Genomic DNA, 19,992 nt, shown 5'->3' with positions numbered 1-19,992 from the left:
GAACAACAGAGAGCAATGATTGCAGTAGATTGTATTCAGATGTAAAAGAATGGACCGGGGTCCACAGTTCACTAGTGGTGTCTCTCCAATAAGAAATAGCATGTTGGGTGAACAAATTACAGTTGGGCAATTGACAAATAGAGAGGGCATAACAATGCACATACATATCATGATGACTAATATGAGATTTACTTAGGGCATTACGACAAAGAACATAGACCGCTATCCAGCATGCATCTATGCCTAAAAAGTCCACCTTCGGGTTAGCATCCGCACCCCTTCCAGTATTAAGTTGCAAACAACAGACAATTGCATTAAGTACGGTGCGTAATGTAAACAATACAAATATCCTTAGACAAAGCATCGTTGTTTTATCCCTAGTGGCAACAGCACATCCATAACCTTAGAACTTTCTGTCACTGTCCCAGATTCAATGGAGGCATGAACCCACTATCGAGCATAAATATTCCCTCTTGGAGTCACAAGTATCAACTTGGCTAGAGCCTCTACTAGCAACGGAGAGCATGCAAGATCATAAACAACACATATATGATAGATCAATAATCAACTTGACATAGTATTCCATATTCATCGGATCCCAACAAACACAACATGTAGCATTACAAATAGATGATCTTGATCATGATAGGCAGCTCACAAGATCTTAACATGATAGCACAAGAGGAGAAGACAACCATCTAGCTACTGCTATGGACCCATAGTTCAAGGATGAACTACTCACACATCAGTCCGGAGGCGATCATGGTGATGTAGAGTCCTCCGGGTGATGATTCCCCTCTCCGGCAGGGTGCCGGAGGCGATCTCCTGAATCCCCCGAGATGAGATTGGCGGCGGCGGCGTCTCTGGAACTTTTCTCGTATCGTGGCTCTCGGTAATAGGGTTTTCGCGACGGAGAGAATAAATAGGCGAAGAGGCAGAGTCGGGAGAGGCTCGAGGGGCCCACACCCTAGGCCGGCGCGGCCAGGGGCCCCACCGCGCCGCCTTGTGGGGTGGCCACCTCGTGGCCCCATTCCGTCTCTCCTTCGGTCTTCTGGAAAGCTCCGTGGAAAATAAGACCCTGGGCTTTTGTTTCGTCCAATTCCGAGAATATTTCCTGTGTAGGATTTCTGAAACCAAAAACAGCAGAAAACAGGAACTTGCGCTTCGACATCTTGTTAATAGGTTAGTGCCGGAAAATGCATAATAATGATATAAAGTGTATATAAAACATGTGAGTATTGTCATAAAACTAGCATGGAACATAAGAAATTATAGATACGTTTGAGACGTATCAGTCGTCCGCCAGTTCCTCTTCCGACGAGGAGGTGACAAGCAAGAGGCGCTGGAGTGAGGACGACTTAACTTTGGGTGCCAGTGTACCACCACTACCAATGTTGCTGGGAAGAATGTTGATTTGGCAGATGCGAGAAAACTAGCCTCTACAGATTTGTTACAGGCAATCAACCATCTTCTCAAGAGTTATTTCTAGCTCAAAGCCGCATAATTATACTACACCCTGAACTATACTGCACCTGAATTGAACATATAGATCTTACATTCAGTTCCATTCAATTATTCAGCAACCATTGCTGGACAGATGGACGCCCCCAAAACATCTGCACAGAGAAACCGAGAGTACAGAATCATCATCGGGACATTTGTAAATTGTTCCAAAAGGCACTAAATGGTCAGCAGAGACGGAAAATGTCAAAAGTATGTACATAGACTTGATTACCGCTGATTACATTGTAGATATTGTCAACAAGGAGAATATACTATCACTAGTTGGTACAAAGCTAAGCTATTATGGTGTAAAGAACTAAAGATTGACATAAGGACCTTTAGAAGAATCATCACCAAGCTATCAATTTCTTGGTCAAGAATCGGGGTACTAGCCAACTAGCATGATACACATACATGCCCACGTACCTTTGGGTGCCAGTGTGCCACCACCACTAGCAATGTTGCTGGGAAGAATGTTGATTCTCTACTGTGATCTGGCTCCCTTCAGAAGATTAGCCGCATCTTTACAAACAACAAAAAGCATCAACCCGCCCGTCACATTCATGTCTGCTCCATTGCTCCAAGTCATTGTTGCCATGCTGCAAACTTGCAGTAGTGATAGAGCAGTGAGTGATCGCCTTCTATGCAAATCTGATGCAGATAACAATTTAGCATCTGAGATACGAAACACCTTATTTGATCAGATTGTATTGGTGTTCATTACTGCAGTCTGGTAAACACATATATGCTACTGTTGGCACATGCCTGTATGCTGAAGTTTCGATGAGAAAACTTGCCTCCTACAAATTTGCTACAACCAATCAACCATCTTCGCAAGAGTTGTTTCTAGATCAAAGCCGCATCATCTTCCCAAGACAGAAGCATAACAGTCAAGCCGAATTAGTGCTCATCATGCCAAGACTTCTGTGGATTTTTCCTTTGAAGCCAATGCTTCTTCTGAAACTGATCAGTTGGTCAGCTAGCTGTTAACCATCGGCTCCAGTTCTGATGTTAGATTCATCTGATCAGGTAAATAGCGAGCCAATCCAACTCCGAAGTAAATAAACTCAAGCATCTCATAGATCACATAGTCTTGGGGATGCGTACGGTCACCTGCAGCAAACACCCCGACCCCCCTGCCCTCCCCTCCAACTGCGATCGATGACCACCCCACCTCTTTCACAACCCCTTTCTGCTTCACCATATGCCTCTCTTCTGCTGCATCACGCCATTGTCCCTTGCCGGCGTACAGATTCGCCATTGCCACATGTGCTCCTGCACCCCATGGCTCGGCCTCCATTGCTCTCTCCGCAGCTTTCTTCGCGGTTTCCTCTGCCCCTCGAGCTGCACGTGCCCTAAGCAAAGAAGTCCAAACAACACCGTCTCTTTCATTAGGAGCCATCCGTTCAATCAGCTCCTCCGCCTCATTTGTTCTACCAGCCCTGCTGAGCAAATCCACAACACAACCATAGTGCGCCTTGGCAGGCTCCAGTCCATAGCTTTTGCTCATTGCACCGAGGTATCTCAGTCCAAGCTCGACTTCCCCAGCATGACAACAAGCACTGAGCACGCCGATGAACGCAACATGGTCCGGTTTTAGCCCAACAAGGCACATTTATTCAAACAGTTCAAGTGCCCTCTTGTTGTGGCCATGCTCAGCATGCCCAACGATCATCGCAGTCCATGAAACCACATCGTCTTCCGTGCGATTGGAAAATACACTGTTCCCATACATATCAGCGAGCGCACTTCGGATCATCTCATGGTGTTCTAGTCCAGAAGCGACAGCGAGTGCATGGAGCTGGCGATGAGCGTCCAATGTTTCTGAAGTTGCGCACACACTCAGGAGATTGGCAAGAGTGAACTCGTTCGGGCAAGGACAGTGATGCCTTCGCATTTCAGTAAACAGAGCAAAAGCCTCCTCGGCGAGCCCTTCCTGCGCATGCATAGCCCCATATGATCGCGCTCCAAGAGACAACATCCTTGGCAGCACTTTCCCGGAACACGGCATCCGCTGCCGAGAGACGGCTGGCGACCCGCGCGTGACCAGTGAGTTGGCCACCGAGCGGGCGCTGGCGAACCCTCCCCGCGCAGCTTGTGAATGCAGCTGCTCTCCAAGATGGACACACGAAATGTCTGCTGCACATGCAGCGATGCCTGCAGCGAAGGTGTACTCGTTTGGTGATGCTGAATCAGATGGTGCCTCGCCACGAAGCATGGCGACGAACGCCTGGATGGCCTCCTTCGGACGGCCGGTCTGCACGTAGGAGGATATCAGCGTCGTCCACTCAGAAACATAGCGGCGCGAGCCCCATGCGTCCGATGGCAGCCAGCGCGCCATCAGCGTCGCCGCGGCGCGCGTAGAGCGTGTTGGCGACGTAGGGCGTGGCGTCGACGCCGAGCTTGGTGCGGAGCGCGTGCACCTCACGGCCGCGGCGGGCGAGCACGCCGGTGGCGTCCTCGATGCAAGCGGAGCGGTGAGCGCGGCCGCGCACGCGTGGGAGTCGCAGGGCACACCCGAGGCGCGCATCTGGGCGAAGCTTCGGAGCGTGTCGTGGCGTCGGGTCAGCGCGCCGACGAGCGCGGTCCAGGAGACCACGTTCTTCCGCGGCATTTCGTCAAACACCCTGAGCGCGAACGCGAGGCGACCGGCCTTGGCGTAAGCGTCGGCCAGCGCGGTGGCGACGTAGACGGAGGTGACGGCCGAAGAAACGGCGGATGCGTGAAGGGACGTGGCGTCCGCTGCCGCGGCAGTGCATGCCTTGAACGCGAGGCTGATGATGAACGGGTCGGCGGCAGCCAGCGGTGAGGAAGTCCCCAGCAGAAGAGCGCCATCGCGCCGGCGAAGTCCCCCGCCGCGGCATGGCCGGCGAGGAGCGCGGCGTGGAACAGGGCCTGCGCGGAGCGGCTTCACGCGCGGAAGGATAGGAAGCGAGCCACCAAGTGTTTGCTTTTTTTATCTGATGTGTTTGGTTTTGGACGAGAGTGTCAAAACTGTTTTGAGACCACTTCTGTTCAACTGTTTCAAAAACTATGGCGTTTACACTTGTGCCGTTAAATGTCTCACGTATTACCAACTGGTCAAATTTTGAATTTGTATCTTACTCGGTTACTTTGCTACTCCATTTGTTAAATTTGAAATTTCAACAGACAAATACGGAGAAACAGCGGTGGCATTTCCTTTCTCAGGCGGTAGAAATCACCGGACTGCATGTAGTGCAACATTTTGTAAGCATTGAAGACTGGTTGAGTTCAAACAAATATTATATGGCAATGTATGTCTACAAAAACTTTGAATAAACGGTAATCAAAAAACGCATTTCAATCAAGTGATGTAAAGTGGGATAAAACATAAGGATTCAACAAAGCCAACAAGGCTCCAGTGCAAGCTATCCCAACAAGACTTCAGTTCAGTACAAGTTATCTCCTGATAAACATAACACGCAAAACTGACCTACACGAAATCTCAAACCTCTCAGTTGAGCATAACTTAGCTTACAAAACTTCCCTGCGACCTGAACAAAACTACCAACTTAACACAGCACCATCACTTGCTTCCCACCAGCAGACGTAACCCCACCTACAGGACTTTATGCTACAGATATATAAAACACTACTATAGATATATAAAACACGAGGTTCTGATTCTTCCAGGTGTTAACATTAGGAGGGGAGATCACATGTTTGGCCCTCTCGAGATCAGGATGGGGCCGTACGGCTCCACCTGCGTGACCTTGACGCGATCCAGAGTTGCCAAAACTGCACGATATAGAAACCGCAGTAAGCAGCAAGCTACATTCAGCAATACACAGTCAAATGGAAATTTGCGGTGCACGTCCTAGTAGCAGTTATGTCTCCAGTGTTTCAAATGCTCGTGCAAACTCAGTGTTTCCCAGTTTTCATGCATGGCATTGATGTATCTTCAGTTAAAACCACATCCAAGTTAAAAACTTATCAAGATCCTATAAATAAACCAGCATAACAGAGCAAGCAATCATGGCCTGTGAAGCAGCATGTACTTATAGCTATGGCACATGGAAACTATGAATGGGGCAACAATCAGGAAAGGAAATATATCATCATGGATTAAGACAGCTAGTATTTGCACGGTTAACCAGGAGAATTGGCAAACTATCTCATACCACATGCTTGATAGAACAGCCGGGCAGCCTGTGCTGTATTCATCTCAACAGTCAGATGGCTTAGGGATTCGGACTGCGGGGCACTTGGGCCATCAAAGTGTAGCTTCAAGTGCCTGCATGAATTCAAATCTAGCGTCACATGATGTACAAACTTGTAAGCCGTGAGTCAACCATAAGCCGCCCTGGAAATATCAGCAATGTGCCCACGATACTTACGTGTGTATTGATTCGGTGATCTCATCAGGAAGATTGGATTTCTTCTGATTCGGAGTTTGGGTTGGTTCGGTTTCTTCCAGAAGATCTGAAACGAAATTTATATTTTAACTGCTATTTTCATGGAGAAAATATGACGAAGTACACATTATCCGTATTACAGCAGTTTAAACTAAGTAAAGAAAGGCAGAAATTAAACTAACCAGGAGTTGGTCCAATGTTTGAAAGCCTTCTCAGCTTGAAGTCCCTCAATTCTTGCTCCAGCGGGAATTCCTCTTCAACTGGCTCAAGGTTTCCCAAGCTTCTTCCAGATGAAAGCTGCCTCCTCTTGGACCTGTTCAATAGTCCTCACACAGTTACACTGAGGAACTAAGCAACACAATGAAGAACCATATGATGTTTAACATCAACGATCAGGCATTTTCCTTTATGTCAAATTGACCATCAATGAGACAGCTCCCAACAGTTTCTAGATGTTGGAGCATAGAAACAAAAGGAAAACCCCAGTATAAGGAGAGAAAAAAAGACTTAATGATCGAGGATTTTCAGAACAACAAGATCACAATATTCCATTATTCATGCAACTATAAAGACCATATCATCAGTTACCTTCCACTTCCAGGTTGCAAAGGTATTTCTGGATCCAACGGAAGAAATCCCCCCCCTTCTAGAGCCACCAGAGCTTGACGCGGACCTGTGACTTAACCCTACAGCAGAGCTGATGTCATCTACTGGCTAAAGAAGAACAACTTTGAAAACAAAGATTTCCAACTTACCAGGACTTCCCGGTGTAACACTATGGTCACCATGCACAGAATCAAAACCATTTTCAAATTCTCCAGTCTTGTTTACTCTGATCTTTTCAATGCCATCTGTGAAGTCCATTGGTTGAGCTCCCATTTCATTCTGATGTTCTTCTTGAGGCTGCAAGTTGAACCACTTTTGAGATAAATGTTGATGCAAGTAAGCAGTATGGAAACATGTCAGAATTTTTTCCAAAAACTAGATCTGGAACAACCTGAGGTGGCGAGTTTCTTGGCTGCTGCTCTTGTGATGATGATGTTTTCTCTCCTGTATGAAGCAGCGTTCAGCTCGGAATTAGCACCTCAGGTTAAAAAATGCATTTATTGCAGTAAAAAAGGTGACACGAAATCAAGTTTTAGAGTGACCTGAAGAAGAGGGCTTTGAGGACTTGGTTTCAGTGCATTCCTTCCAGAGCTGCATAAGCTGCTTAGGGTAATAGAATCCTGGTGAGTTCTCTGAGCAAGACATTAAGCCAACCGGGGGCAAGTTCATGCGGTCGCCTATCTTGGTTTCCTGAATAAAATTAATTTTCTGTAAACAGTAAACAGACAACCATCAATTCTGTAAGTAAAATGCATCAGTTCAGACATCTTGGAAAATAGGTAGTCCCGAGCAATAACACATTGACATACACTGCTGACTCGGCGCCTTTTAGAGACAAGGCTTGACGGGTCCTTCAACCATGTCTGATATATATTTCCTGAGATCATTGTCTGGGTATCCACAGTCACTTCAGGGCCCGGCACGCGTGCTTTTCTCTTTGATGATCTAGCTGGTTGTTTTCCCTGCTTTGTGAAAAGCATTCTCATGTAAACAACACCAAACTCCTTTACCTTATTAGAGTTTCACATAAAGCTAACTATTCGTCAGATAAATCTTACGGACCTTCAGCTTCCGCTCCTTTTGCTCGTTCAATGAATCCCCTGCAGAAGAATCGTCATAGATTAAAACAAGATACTTGCCCTGTACTGTAGATGTACTCAAACTGAGACCAGTGGTACGACTTCTAATATACCAATCAGGCAAAATACAGGAAATTATGATAAGCGGGGAACTACATGAAAGTTTTGTTTATCAAGTAGAAAAGGTTCAAACTCAGTATTATAATGTGGGTCGTAACAATCAGTCATAAAGAGTGAATGGTGCTATCAGATTACCAAAACTTACATAGCGGACTTGGCTGCAATCAAGAGTACATGTCCACTTAATCCACAATATAGTCCTACATCGTTGATTTGCCCATTTACAAGGGTTATGGGAGATAATGGGTGAAGAAAATCTTTTAGCTACTTGACAAAATAGTCATAGCACGCAATACGGTAAGAACCAGTGCAAATCTTTAGCTGTCACAATAACCATAAACTTGTACTATCCATGAAGAAACATACTACAGAAAGACCTATGCAATGAAAAAAGTCTGGATGGAAGTTTCCCTGAATTGAAATAACATGGTGAATGTGTTGCCTACTGAAAACTGAGATGATAATTGGTGTCCAGTGGGCATCAAACCGAGATGATTTCTAATTTTACAAGCTGATAAACCATTTCCCATGATAGCATCATCAAATATACTAAATCATGTGCTTGTTTTCACCTTGTTGAGGTTCTTCACGGAAGGGGGAAGGGGCAGCATGAAACTGTTCCTGTTGTTGAGGAGGTTCTTCCTGTCTTGGTGGAGAGGGAATTAGTGTACTTGGAGCCTGTGGGTGTTCCTCGGGCGAAATATGGACTGTCGTGTCATCATCTGCGATGTCAAACCTGGTGACAAGGTACAATTGCACAATGAATATTGGTACTCACCACCAAATTAGAAGAAGCACACAACATCAACCACACAAGAATGGTAAACTAAAATAAGGAACATAACTTAAATAATTCTAGTAGGGAAATCTAACTTTGCTTTACCTCTCAAAGCGATTGAAGATATCAGTTTCAGCAAACCCAGACTCAAAGTTATCGACAAGGGTAATGTGTTGTATCCAGCAGGATCAACTAGCTCTAGTTTGAGCCACAAAAGAATAAGATCAGAAATACCTTGGTCTGAAGATGATGCCATGCCTCCTCTTGTTTAATTGCTCACACCAGGATGGAGCAATTTGTGCTAGGTTCTTCCCAGTGCTTTAGTGCTAGCCTGATCGGTGGCTTAATTTGTGTGAGAGAGAGAGTGAGAGAGAGAGCTGACAGCAGCCGTGTTTCACCTCTCCTCTTCTAGGTCATTTGACCCCTTTATATATGTTTAGCACTATGCACTAGGGGAACCAGCACCGTTGGATCAAAAACGATGTCTCCGATCAAGACAACACATAAGGATAGGTGGCCATTTACTGTAGCACCGCCCTACTGTAGCACCGTCCTACTGTAGCAACCCAAAAATATCTGACCTAGGAGAGCAGCCTAGATCACCAAAATATCCAACATTCTCCCCCTTGATCGTAAGGCTGATCATTATAAGCTCATTTTTTTTTTCAACAAAATAATGCACTAGGACGAAAAGATTATAATGGTCTGTTAGGTACCATTTAATCTAGTGACTATAGCACATTACTTCATATCAAAATGAACCTCTTTAATTTATGAGCTCCATAAACTTTATTCACATCATATATTAACTTAATTTACATGATTCTTTACATAAACATCATAAACATTACAGACTCATCTTTTGATAAAATGGTACACCAAGACAATAGGTTACAACAGTCAATTAAGTACTGCTAAACCAAGTGACTATGGTTCCCATCCGATCTCAAAATGAGCCCCTTTTGGGGAGATGGTGCCATAATAGTTCCAACTTCTCCAGGATTAAAAGCTTTCAACCAAACCCATGCCGGCAACATGCTCTCTAAATACGCTGGGTGGTAAGCCTTTCGTGAGCGGATCCGCTAACATAAATTTAGTACTAATGTACTTGATATCTATTGTTTGATCCTGGATTCTATCTTTCACAACAAGATACTTAATGTCAATAAATTTGCCAGCTGCACTTGACTTGTTGTTACTCGCATAGATCACTGCGGGTTGATTATCGCAGTATAGAGTGAGAGGCACGGAAATCTTGTCAATCACTCTTAGTCTTAGGGATAAAATTCTTCAACCATACCGCCTGCCCGGTTGCCTCATAACATGCTACAAATTCTGCCTGCATTGTCGACGATGCAGTAACAGTTTGCTTTGAGCTTTTCCATGATATAGCTCCTTTTGCAAGGGTGAAGATATAACCTGATGTGGATTTCTTAGTATCAACACACCCCGCAAAATCAGCATCTGAATAACCCACTATTTCGAGGTTATCAGATTTCTCATAAGTAAGCATGAGGCCTTTAGTACCTTGCAAATAACGCAAGACCTTTTTAGCAGCCTTCCAGTGATCCAGGACTGGATTGGACCGATATCTCGCTAAGCATCCCGGTCACAAAAGCTAAATCGGGCGAGTGCACACTTGTGCATACATAATACTCCCAACAATTGAGGCATAAGGAATTGACTTCATCTGCTTGTGATTCATAATTATTTCTTGGGCCTTTGGAAAGTCCCAAATTTATCGCCCTTAACAATAGGAGCAAAGTAGGCTGAGCACTTATACATATTGTACTTTTTCGCACCTTTTCAATATATGCTCTACGAGATAGCCCCAAGATCCCTCTGGATCTATCCCGGTGAATTTCAATTCCTAAAACATAAGTTGCTTCACCGAGATCTTTCATATCGAACTTTGAAGACAGGAATCTCTTGGTCTCCATCAACATATTTTTATCACTGCTGGCCAAGAGTATGTCATCAACATATAATATTAGGAAGATAAAATTACTCCCCCTGAACTTAACATAAACACAATTGTCCTTATTTTCCTTAAAGCCAAATTTCCTTATGACTTGATCAAATTTGAGATACCACTCTCTTGATGCTTGTTTCAAACCATAGATGGATTTCTTCAGATGACATCCTAAATGTTTATTTTCTTCCACAACAAAACCTTCCGGTTGTGCCATGTATACATCTTCATGTAAGTCACCATTTAGAAATGCCGTTTTGACATCCATCTGATGTAGCTCTAAATCATAATGAGCCACGAGTGCCATAATTATTCTGAATGAATCCTTCGAAGAGACGGGTGAAAAAGTTTCATTATAATCAATCCCTTCTCTTTGAGTGAATCCTTTTGCCACAAGCCTTGCTTTAAATCTTTCGATATCACCCTTGGAGTCACGTTTGGTCTTATAGACCCATTTGCATCCAACTGTTTTGGCTCCTTCAGGGATTTCTACTAAGTCCCATACATCATTAGTGCTCATGGACTTCATTTCATCTTTCATAGCATCGAGCCATTTAGATGAATGTTCACTTTCCATAGCCTCCTTAAATGAGGTGGGATCATTATCCAATACTGGCTCATTTGTATCCTCACTCATGTAGGTGAGATAATCATCAGGAATAGCAGGCTTTCTAGCCCGCTGTGACCTTCTAAGGGGCTCATTATTCGGCACATTAATAACAGTTTGAGACTGCTGATTATTTTCAACAAAAGCATCATTAGATGTGACATCTGGGACAGTCACCGGTGTATCAACAGGTGTTGTATTAGCAGCACGTTGCCTTCTTGAATACACTCGTAATTGCTGTCCTTGGTCCTTTTGTTGTCTAGTTTTGCGAGCACCATCAGCTACAGGAGCTGAAACTTGAGGTGCAGTCTCAGTATGTATCTTGGAAACAACGGCTCTTGGATTACAGGCATCGGGACATGTTCCTGTTTTTCTTCCAAGACTATTTCTCTGGGAGTCATGCTCCCCCTCATCATATCACTTTCCAAGAACACAGCGTGTCTTGTTTCAACAAATTTCGTTGTCTGATTTGGACAATAAAATCGATATGCTTTAGATTTGTCAGGATAACCAATAAAATGGCAACTGACTGTCTTGGGGTCTAATTTTCCCATAACCGGATTAAAAATCCTTGCTTCAGCAGGACAGCCCCATACATGAAAATAATTCAGGGTTGGCTTTTTCCCAGTCCATAATTCATACGGTGTTTTGGGCACCGATTTCATGGGAACCACCGTTAAGAATATGTGTCTTGTTTTAAGGGCTTCCATCCATAAATTCACCGGTAAAGTGGAGTGGCTTAACATACTCCGCACCATATCCATAAGTGTGCGGTTTCTCCTTTCAGCCACCCCGTTTCTTGAGGTTCACCCAGTCTTGAAATCTTGGCGGCAATGCCATTTTCCCGTAAGAATTTTGCAAATGGTCCAGGAATTTGACCATAAGTTGCATGTCTGCCGTAGTATTCACCACCACGATCAGATCTTACAACTTTAATTCTTTTATTACATTGATTTTCAACCTCAGCTTTGAAAATCTTGAACTTGTCTAATGCCTCTGATTTTTCTTTGATTTGATAAATATATCCATAACGGGAGAAATCATCAGTGAACGTTATGAATGAATTATAACCGTCCACCGATCTCACATTAAATGGACCACATATATCCGTATGAATTAATTCCAAAACTCCCGTGCTTCGGTTTGCACCTTTCTTAATTTTCTTGGCATATTTTCCTTTGATGCAGTCGATACAATGATCAACATCCGCATCCGAAAAATCAAGAGAAGGAAGAACTTGATCTTTAATGAGACGCTCAATCCTCCCCCTCGAAATATGGCCTAAACGATAGTGCCATAATTTCGAAGAAGTCTCATTATCATTACGTTTGCGTTTGGTGCCGACATTTATATTTGAGGTAGAACCCACATTATTTATATCATCACAAAGGGAAATTACATAAAGTTTGTCGTGTCGGCAGGCAAGGCCAACATTATTATTGTCATACATAATTATACACTGCTTATTCCCAAAGTGACACTCATAACTATCATCATCTAAACATGAGACGGAAACTAAATTCCGTTTCATCGAGGGTACATAGAGAACATTATTTAGCTGAAGCTTAAAACCGCCATGAAGTGTAAGAGTGAAGTCTCCAATCGCCTCGGCATAAGCTTCAACACCATTAGCAACTCTAATTGTTCTTTCCCCTCTTTTTAGGGTCTTCCTCATATTGAATCCCTGCAACGAATTTACAACATGAATTGTTGCACCTGAATCAATCCACCAAGTATTGGTGGCATAATTAACATAAAGGGATTCTTCAACAACAGTAATAGTGTCGGTACCTCTTTCTTTGAGCCATTTCTTGAAGCCAAAACAATCCTTTCGCCTATGCCCACCTTTTCCACAAAAGTGGCAAGCATTGGAATTATTTCCTTCAGCATTAGGCGCTTTTTCTGGCTTCTTTTGTTGTGAACCTTTTGAGGATTGGCCTTTTTCCTTGAACTTATAAGGCTTGGGCTTCACATATTCATTCACAAATTTTCTATACTTCTTCTTTTGTGAATGACCAAACTGATTAACATGATCAATTCTGTCAGCCTTAAGCCTTTCTTCTTCTTGCACACATCGCGCCATCATTTCATCAATCTCCCATTTAACATCCATCGCATTATAGTTGATCATAAATGGATCAAATTGGGGAGGCAAAGATGACATAATAAAATGGACGAGGAAACCATTAGAGATTTCCATCTCCATTGACTTTAGTTTGGCGGCCATGTTGCATTTTTTCATAATATGCTCTCGAAGACTTCCAGTGGGATCATATTTTTCATCAATTAGCCTTCTGATAAGACTTGTTGCATAAACTTTAGAAGACCCTTTAAATTGATGCTCAATTTTTGCAAAGTACCCTTTTGCTGTCTCACAATCAGGAAGGGCTCCCCTCATACTCTGTGTAATTGAGCCCTTCATCATCATAAGGCACTTGAGATTAGAGTCATCCCACTTAGCCTTAATACTGTCATATTCATTCTTGAGGGCTTCATAATTTTCATTATTTTCTTTAGGCACCTCAGGAGGATCATTAAGGAGAGCATAATCAATATTGAGTAAGGCCATAGTGATCTCAAGCTTCTCCTTCCACGTGACATAATTGCTGCCATTTAGCTGTTCGATGCCATTTAGCATTCCAGCAATATTAGAGACATTAGTTGCTGCAAAAGAAAAAAAATTCAAAATGCTTTAGTAAGCATCATCATAATCATCATTAAATTTTATTGATCAAATTCAAATCAGCTTTGGCCAGAGATGAAAATGAACAACAAAATTTTGTGGACAAATATTCATCAATTAGCTTTGGCCAAATTGATAAATAGAAGCCACACATTAATGATTCTCATTCATTATTTTCTTTTACCGACCCGGTTCTCATCACTTTGGCTAAGTGAAACAGACCAATAAAAGAATTTTGCAGTTAAAATGCCCGTCAAACAACTTTGGTCAGAATGACAAGGCATAAAACCACACTTTATTTGAGGATCCATAAACTTTATTTTGCAGCGAAAACATTATCACATAATAATTATAGTGATAAATATCACCATAATTCATTAATCATAAATAAACTAAATAATAAAAGTAATATCAACATGTAAATTAGCTAAGCATGACAATTAAAATTGTGGCCTAAAATAAACATAATAAGCATAATCAATTTATCCAGAAAAAATAGCCCTGAAAAGATATTTATTTCAGCCCTAATTAATATATATATATATTTTTTTAATATTAGCATAATAAACCTGCTGAACTGGGCCAAAATTGGCCCAGCCCAGCACTTTAACTCCCCTTGATCCCCTCCTGGGCCTTGGCCCATTAGCAACGTGCCAGGACGACCTGGACCGTCGGATGCAATCCGACGGCCAGGAACGACTGCAGCTGGAACAAAACCAGCCCGCCGTCGCCTGGCCCCCGCGAAACCCTAGCCCACTTCATTTCCTCCTCTCCTCTCCCGACAGCGGCGGCAACGCCGAGCGACCAAGAGACAGCGGCGGCGAGTACCACGCGACGGGGAAGAAGACTCGGCGTCATCTAGGCCCTCTCGCCGGAGTTGCGTGCAGCTTTGGCCAGCACGCAGCTCCGTCGAGCGGCTCTGGACGGCACCCTGCGCGAGGCGAGCGAACGCGTGCGGGCGTCCCCGCGACAGCGTCGGCCGCCGCGCGCAAGTCCGGCACCGCGGCGGCCTTCAACGGCGACGTGCGCGCGAGGAAGGAACGCCAGGGCCCGGTGCGGTGGTCGGCAGGTTTGCTCGGGTACATGCCCGGGCAGAACCGCCATCATTAAATGGTGGCACCGGCGCCGCCGTGGCCAGCGACGGCGACGACACCCATAAGGTAAATTCCACCGCCATGATTCTTAAGTTAGGGTTAGGGTTCCTCCAAAATGGGGAATTTCATGATTTAGGGTTTCGGTAAGTTGGGGATTTTGCTTTAGGGTTGATCACGGCATCAAATCAATCCATCCCCACTTCAATTCACACTTAGCCGAAACCATAAACATCAAAATAGTGGAAAAATTCATCACTTTAGGGTTTCGGATTGGGAAAAAAAAACATCAAGATTTATGCATAATTAACTTATTTCCCCTTAAATCTTAATCAATCTGAAACCAAAAGTTCATAATTGAGGAGGGGAAAGGAGGAAAAACAATTTCTAGGGTTTCTGGAAAAAATAGGAATTTAACATAAGGGCTTTAATTCCTTTAGTTAATAGCTCAAATTGAAACCCTAGAGTGTCACATAATCTGTTAGGGCTTGGAGTTTGAGAAAACAGGGCTTAAACTTAAGGCATGATTAATAACCAGGAAGAACAGCCTTTAAACATAAGCATAAAATACTTTCACAGAAGCAACTTGGGCATATGCCTTGACTTGGTGACAACATAAACACATGGGTATGTGCATATGCCCTTGATCTTGATCTTGGCTTGATAAATCAAGCATGAATCTTAACATAAGAGGGCTCAAACTTAAGAGCTAGATGCTCTGATACCATTGTTGTATCCAGCAGGATCAACTAGCTCTAGTTTGAGCCACAAAAGAATAAGATCAGAAATACCTTGGTCTGAAGATGATGCCATGCCTCCTCTTGTTTAATTGCTCACACCAGGATGGAGCAATTTGTGCTAGGTTCTTCCCAGTGCTTTAGTGCTAGCCTGATCGGTGGCTTAATTTGTGTGAGAGAGAGAGTGAGAGAGAGAGCTGAGAGCAGCCGTGTTTCACCTCTCCTCTTCTAGGTCATTTGACCCCTTTATATATGTTTAGCACTATGCACTAGGGGAACCAGCACCGTTGGATCAAAAACGATGTCTCCGATCAAGACAACACATAAGGATAGGTGGCCATTTACTGTAGCACCGCCCTACTGTAGCACCGCCCTACTGTAGCAACCCAAAAATATCTGACCTAGGAGAGCAGCCTAGATCACCAAAATATCCAACATAATGTTGACTGGCTCAGCTGAGATAAGATCATAAATAACCTAGAGTTAGAAAAAAAATAGCACTTAAGAAATCACAAAGTGCAATTCCTAAGAGCAGAAAGAAATACCTTGGTGATGATGCTCGGCGCGGGATAAGTTATCATCATCTAGGTTGACATTAAAATACTGTTCATCCAAATCCTCCAGGCGCTGCACATGAATATATTTCAGTCAGATGCGAGAGGAGACAATTCACACAGAAGACATAAGTCAGGAGACAGAAAAGCCAATTCATGTGGTGATAGCTTATAACAGATTTAGCACCACTTATTACGTATTTGATCAGAGTGTCAACTTCCAGAATCCAAAAATGGCAAGGATTACCATTCCCCGGAACTTGGCAGTGTCAGAATCCGTGAAAAGCATGCGCTGCTCCACCTCCATATCAATCACGTTCTCTGGCAGTGTCACTGCTTCGTATCTACAGCAAGCAGCAGTTTTAAATAAAATGGCACACAGTTTTCTTAATCTTACGACATATCATTCTCTAACCCACCATTTTGTACCCATCGTATACTGAAGTGAAAAGGCAGTTCGGGTATGAAAGATCTAACAAAGAGAGGGTCAAACACTTGAAACAACTCAATGGAAATGGTACAGTATAAGAAAGAGATTACATAGCGTATATGGAGTGCTAACCAACTCTAAATGGTGAAGGAAAAGGTGCACAGTGACATGAGTGTCTGTCCTTTGAACATGACAGAATGTGAAGAAATGTTAACATATTTCAAAGGTGATAAAATCCACTCTGAAGATAGCATTATCTCCCTAGTACCACACTTCTCTCGGAATCTCGGACCTGCTACAGTAACATCGTCTAGTCTCAAGAAATCAATTGATACTTAAGCAATCAAACATGAACAGATACCAAAAATAATAAGTGGGCAGTGAACAGCCCAAAACTAATTTATTTCTCCCAGTGCCAGCCAGCCACCCCGCTATTAAAATTGTTAAGATAGAAAATGGACAAACTGGTTCCTAAAAAATGGAGTATAAAATGAAAGAAGACTACCATAAAATACACAGCACATACATGCGCGCGCACACACAGACACGTTGGCCCGAAGAACCACCTTGCAACCTGGAGCTGATTAAAATTAACTAACCGAGACATCAAAATCAGTAAATGCAGAGACATATAATACCTGCATGAACCCCTGCATCAGCACCTAGAAACCCAAATAGCCCTCCTCCTTGACCCAGATTTCAACCCATGAATTCGATCGAATAATAGGATGATTAAAACAGGAGCCAGAAAACCATATGAAGAGTCATATGAATATCTGCTGCCCCCCAAACACAAGAACAGAGTCATGTTACAGCAGGAACCAACGGCTAGCGCTGTGCATCTCATTCACATTTTGCAGCACGTAGCAATCAGTGATGTGGGATCATCAGGAAACTATTAGCAAACTGAAAATACCACAATGTAGTATATCACTGCAAGCTCATCCTAAAATCAGTACCGCACAATGCAGCATCAGGAAACTTGCAACAAAAAACTATAGTGCACTACCGTTGCTGGTCCATCATATCATCGTAAAATCAGCACTGGACAATCTGACATACTGACACTGCTACCAAGCATCAAACCTCTAAGAAATTCCATAAGCAACAACCAGACTAGCACCACAGTTTGAACACAAAAAGAAAAAACACCACAATGTAGTATATCACTGCAAGCTCATCCTAAAACCGGTACCGCACAATACAGCATCAGTAAACTTGCAAGGAAAAACTATAGTGCACTAGCGTTGCTGGTTCATCGTACCATCGTCAAATCAGTACTGGACAATGCAGCACATAGCAATTGGTACGAAGGAAGCTGGCATACTGACACTGCTACCAAGCATCAAACCTCTAAGAAATTCCATAAACACACAGAGTTAAGTTAATTTGCCTCGCAATAGACACCAATCTCAACAACCAGACTAGCACCACAGTTTGAACAGAAAAATAAATAAAAAAACTCCTTCTCCAGGGAGAAACGGGCATCAACTCTGCATTATCACCACAGGAAGCCAGATCTCTCTCAGATAGAAGGGCGTCATGAACCCGAAGCGAGCAGGAGCATACACAGACAGTTGCAGCACGGCATGGGGAAGGGGAGAGCGCTTACTTGGCCTGCGACTTCCCCTTGGGGAGCACCGTGCGGTCCACGGCCGGCCTGATCTTCCACGCCTGGTTGATCTCCACCTGCGCGAGCGCGCGCGCGCGCGAGAAATTAGTGCGACCGTAATTGGACCCGAATCGGCAAGGATACAAGCAGCGAGCGGAGAAATTGGGCGAAACTTACCAGGAGCCGGGACACATCATCTGCGAGCGAGCGAGCAAGAGACGGTGCACACGAAATTGAGGCGATGAGAACCCGAACATTGCAACAAAAAAACAGCGCGAGAAAGGAGGGAGGGGAGTGACTGACCGAAGAGGAGCTTCACCTTCCTCTGGTACACGATCACCACGCCACCTGCTCACGACACAGACACGCGCGCGTTACGCGAACGGTTCCGGGGAGTGGGGGGTAAGCGGAGGAGGAAGGGAGCGGGAGCGACTCACCCATGAGGATCCCGGAGAGCCTGAGCGCCATGGGCACCGACGGGTTGAGGATCTCCTCGCTGCACGGCACATAGACGCGAGTTAGTTAAAATCAAGGACGGGGGCGGCGCGCGAGGGAAATCAGTTGGGTCGGGTTGCTATCTCACCAGATTTTGATGATGTCGAGCTTGTCGAGCCGCTTGCCGCTTGCGGTTGATCTTCGCGTGGAGCGTCGCCGCCATCCTGCGAGACGGACGGGGAACAAGCAGGAGTCAGTCGGTGGCCGGATCGAGGCTGCGGCGGCGGACGAGCGGGATCCCGCGTTGGAGCGGATCGAGCGAAGCATCCGCACACACACAAAAAAAAAAAACCGGAACCAAACATTTCGCGGAAAATCACGGAATCAAACTCGGGAAAAGGGGAAATCAGCGGCCACCGCGGCGAGGGGCGCGGCCGGAGGAGGGCGGGGGAGGAGGCGCACCATATCTGGCCGAGCGGCGCCTTCCGCGCGAGGAGCTGGTGCGAGTAGAACATTCTGGCTGCGCCGCGGAGAGAAGGAGGAGGAGGAGGGTGGGGAGAGGCGGGCGGAGTGGAGTGGGTGGGGTTTTGCGAGGGGTTGCGTGCGGTTCGTCCAGGCCTTGTGGGGGAAGAAAGAGTGGCAGATCCGAGAAATAGCACGCGCGCCGAGGGCAGTGTCGGTATTTTAAGATGCCGCCGCAGCATCTCTCCCGCGTGCGCTGCGCTGGCTCGCACCGAATCCAAGTTGTGTGTGAAATACGCCGTAAATAACTAGGTGTGTCTCGTAATTCTTCTCTAGTCTTGTTGATTAATAAACCTCTCTGCTTATTACTGTACTTCCTACTTTCCTTAACACGTCTGAAATTTGTCAAAATTTGAATATATCCAGCTATTATTTACTGTCTAGACGCATCCCAATTTAGACAAACCCCCAACATGTTTCGCGGGAGGGAGCGAGTAGAGTACCAAAGGAAGTTCCGTAATCGACTACGTGTCACTCTGATCCGTGAATCGGTATGTCTCGTGGTAATTCTTCTCTAGTTTTTACTGATTAATAAACCTTTTAATTTCTGATACCAAAGGAAGTTCTATGATTCGTTTCTACAACCGAGTGCTCCCTCCGCCTTGAAAAATATAAGCCATAGATTTGTTTAAACACGGACGGCGTCTAGGCACTATGTTTCCTTCGCGGTACTTCTTCGAGCTCGTGTGTTCGTTCGGAGTTCAATGGCGTCGCTTTAGTCAAGTTCATCACACACGGTTGGTCCTTCCTGAATTCTTTTCAACAACAACTTTGTTTTAGTAACTTTTAAATGCAGTAATATAAGCAGATGACGGCGTCACTATCGTCGTCCAACGGTTTGTACTGCAAGCCCACCACCACCAGTGAGGCCTATCAACAAGGTGATT

General features: G+C 44.5%; 1 protein-coding gene and 1 pseudogene across 1 annotated transcript; both read right to left on the bottom strand.

The window, feature by feature from the left end:
- Positions 1-655: 655 nt before the first annotated feature.
- LOC127346966 (putative pentatricopeptide repeat-containing protein At3g47840) lies at positions 656-6,007 on the bottom strand (annotated as a pseudogene).
- Positions 4,801-19,189, bottom strand: LOC127293184 (sister chromatid cohesion 1 protein 1-like). The gene is made up of 21 exons (XM_051322755.2): positions 19,046-19,189; positions 18,732-18,807; positions 18,586-18,644; positions 18,452-18,496; positions 18,326-18,345; positions 18,149-18,225; positions 16,354-16,450; positions 16,098-16,179; positions 15,996-16,007; positions 8,568-8,634; positions 8,257-8,420; positions 7,548-7,585; positions 7,295-7,447; positions 7,028-7,175; positions 6,877-6,929; positions 6,635-6,782; positions 6,468-6,565; positions 6,062-6,192; positions 5,862-5,946; positions 5,646-5,758; positions 4,801-5,262 (listed from the first exon to the last, which is right to left on the bottom strand). Exons 3-18 carry the CDS (start codon positions 18,614-18,616, stop codon positions 6,145-6,147), a joined length of 1,281 nt encoding a protein of 426 aa, XP_051178715.1. The 5' UTR covers positions 18,617-18,644; positions 18,732-18,807; positions 19,046-19,189; the 3' UTR covers positions 4,801-5,262; positions 5,646-5,758; positions 5,862-5,946; positions 6,062-6,144.
- Between the last annotated feature and the right edge of the window lie 803 nt (positions 19,190-19,992).

Source organism: Lolium perenne, chromosome 4, assembly GCF_019359855.2.
Source record: "Lolium perenne isolate Kyuss_39 chromosome 4, Kyuss_2.0, whole genome shotgun sequence".
Taxonomy (NCBI): domain Eukaryota; kingdom Viridiplantae; phylum Streptophyta; class Magnoliopsida; order Poales; family Poaceae; genus Lolium; species Lolium perenne.
The sequence above is the reverse complement of the archived record's forward strand: the minus strand, read 5'-3'. Positions and strand labels throughout refer to the sequence as shown.

Bases quoted from the DNA above. Each gene is read 5' to 3' on its own strand.
- LOC127293184 (XM_051322755.2), bottom strand. From the start codon at position 18,616: ATGGCGCTCAGGCTCTCCGGGATCCTCATGG. The intron at 16,180-16,353 runs GTAATCCTTGCC...ATTCATGTGCAG, and splicing joins CTGCCAAGTTCCGGGGAATG to CGCCTGGAGGATTTGGATGA. The intron at 6,193-6,467 runs GTAACTGATGAT...ACTATTGAACAG, and splicing joins TTGCAACCTGGAAGTGGAAG to GTCCAAGAGGAGGCAGCTTT.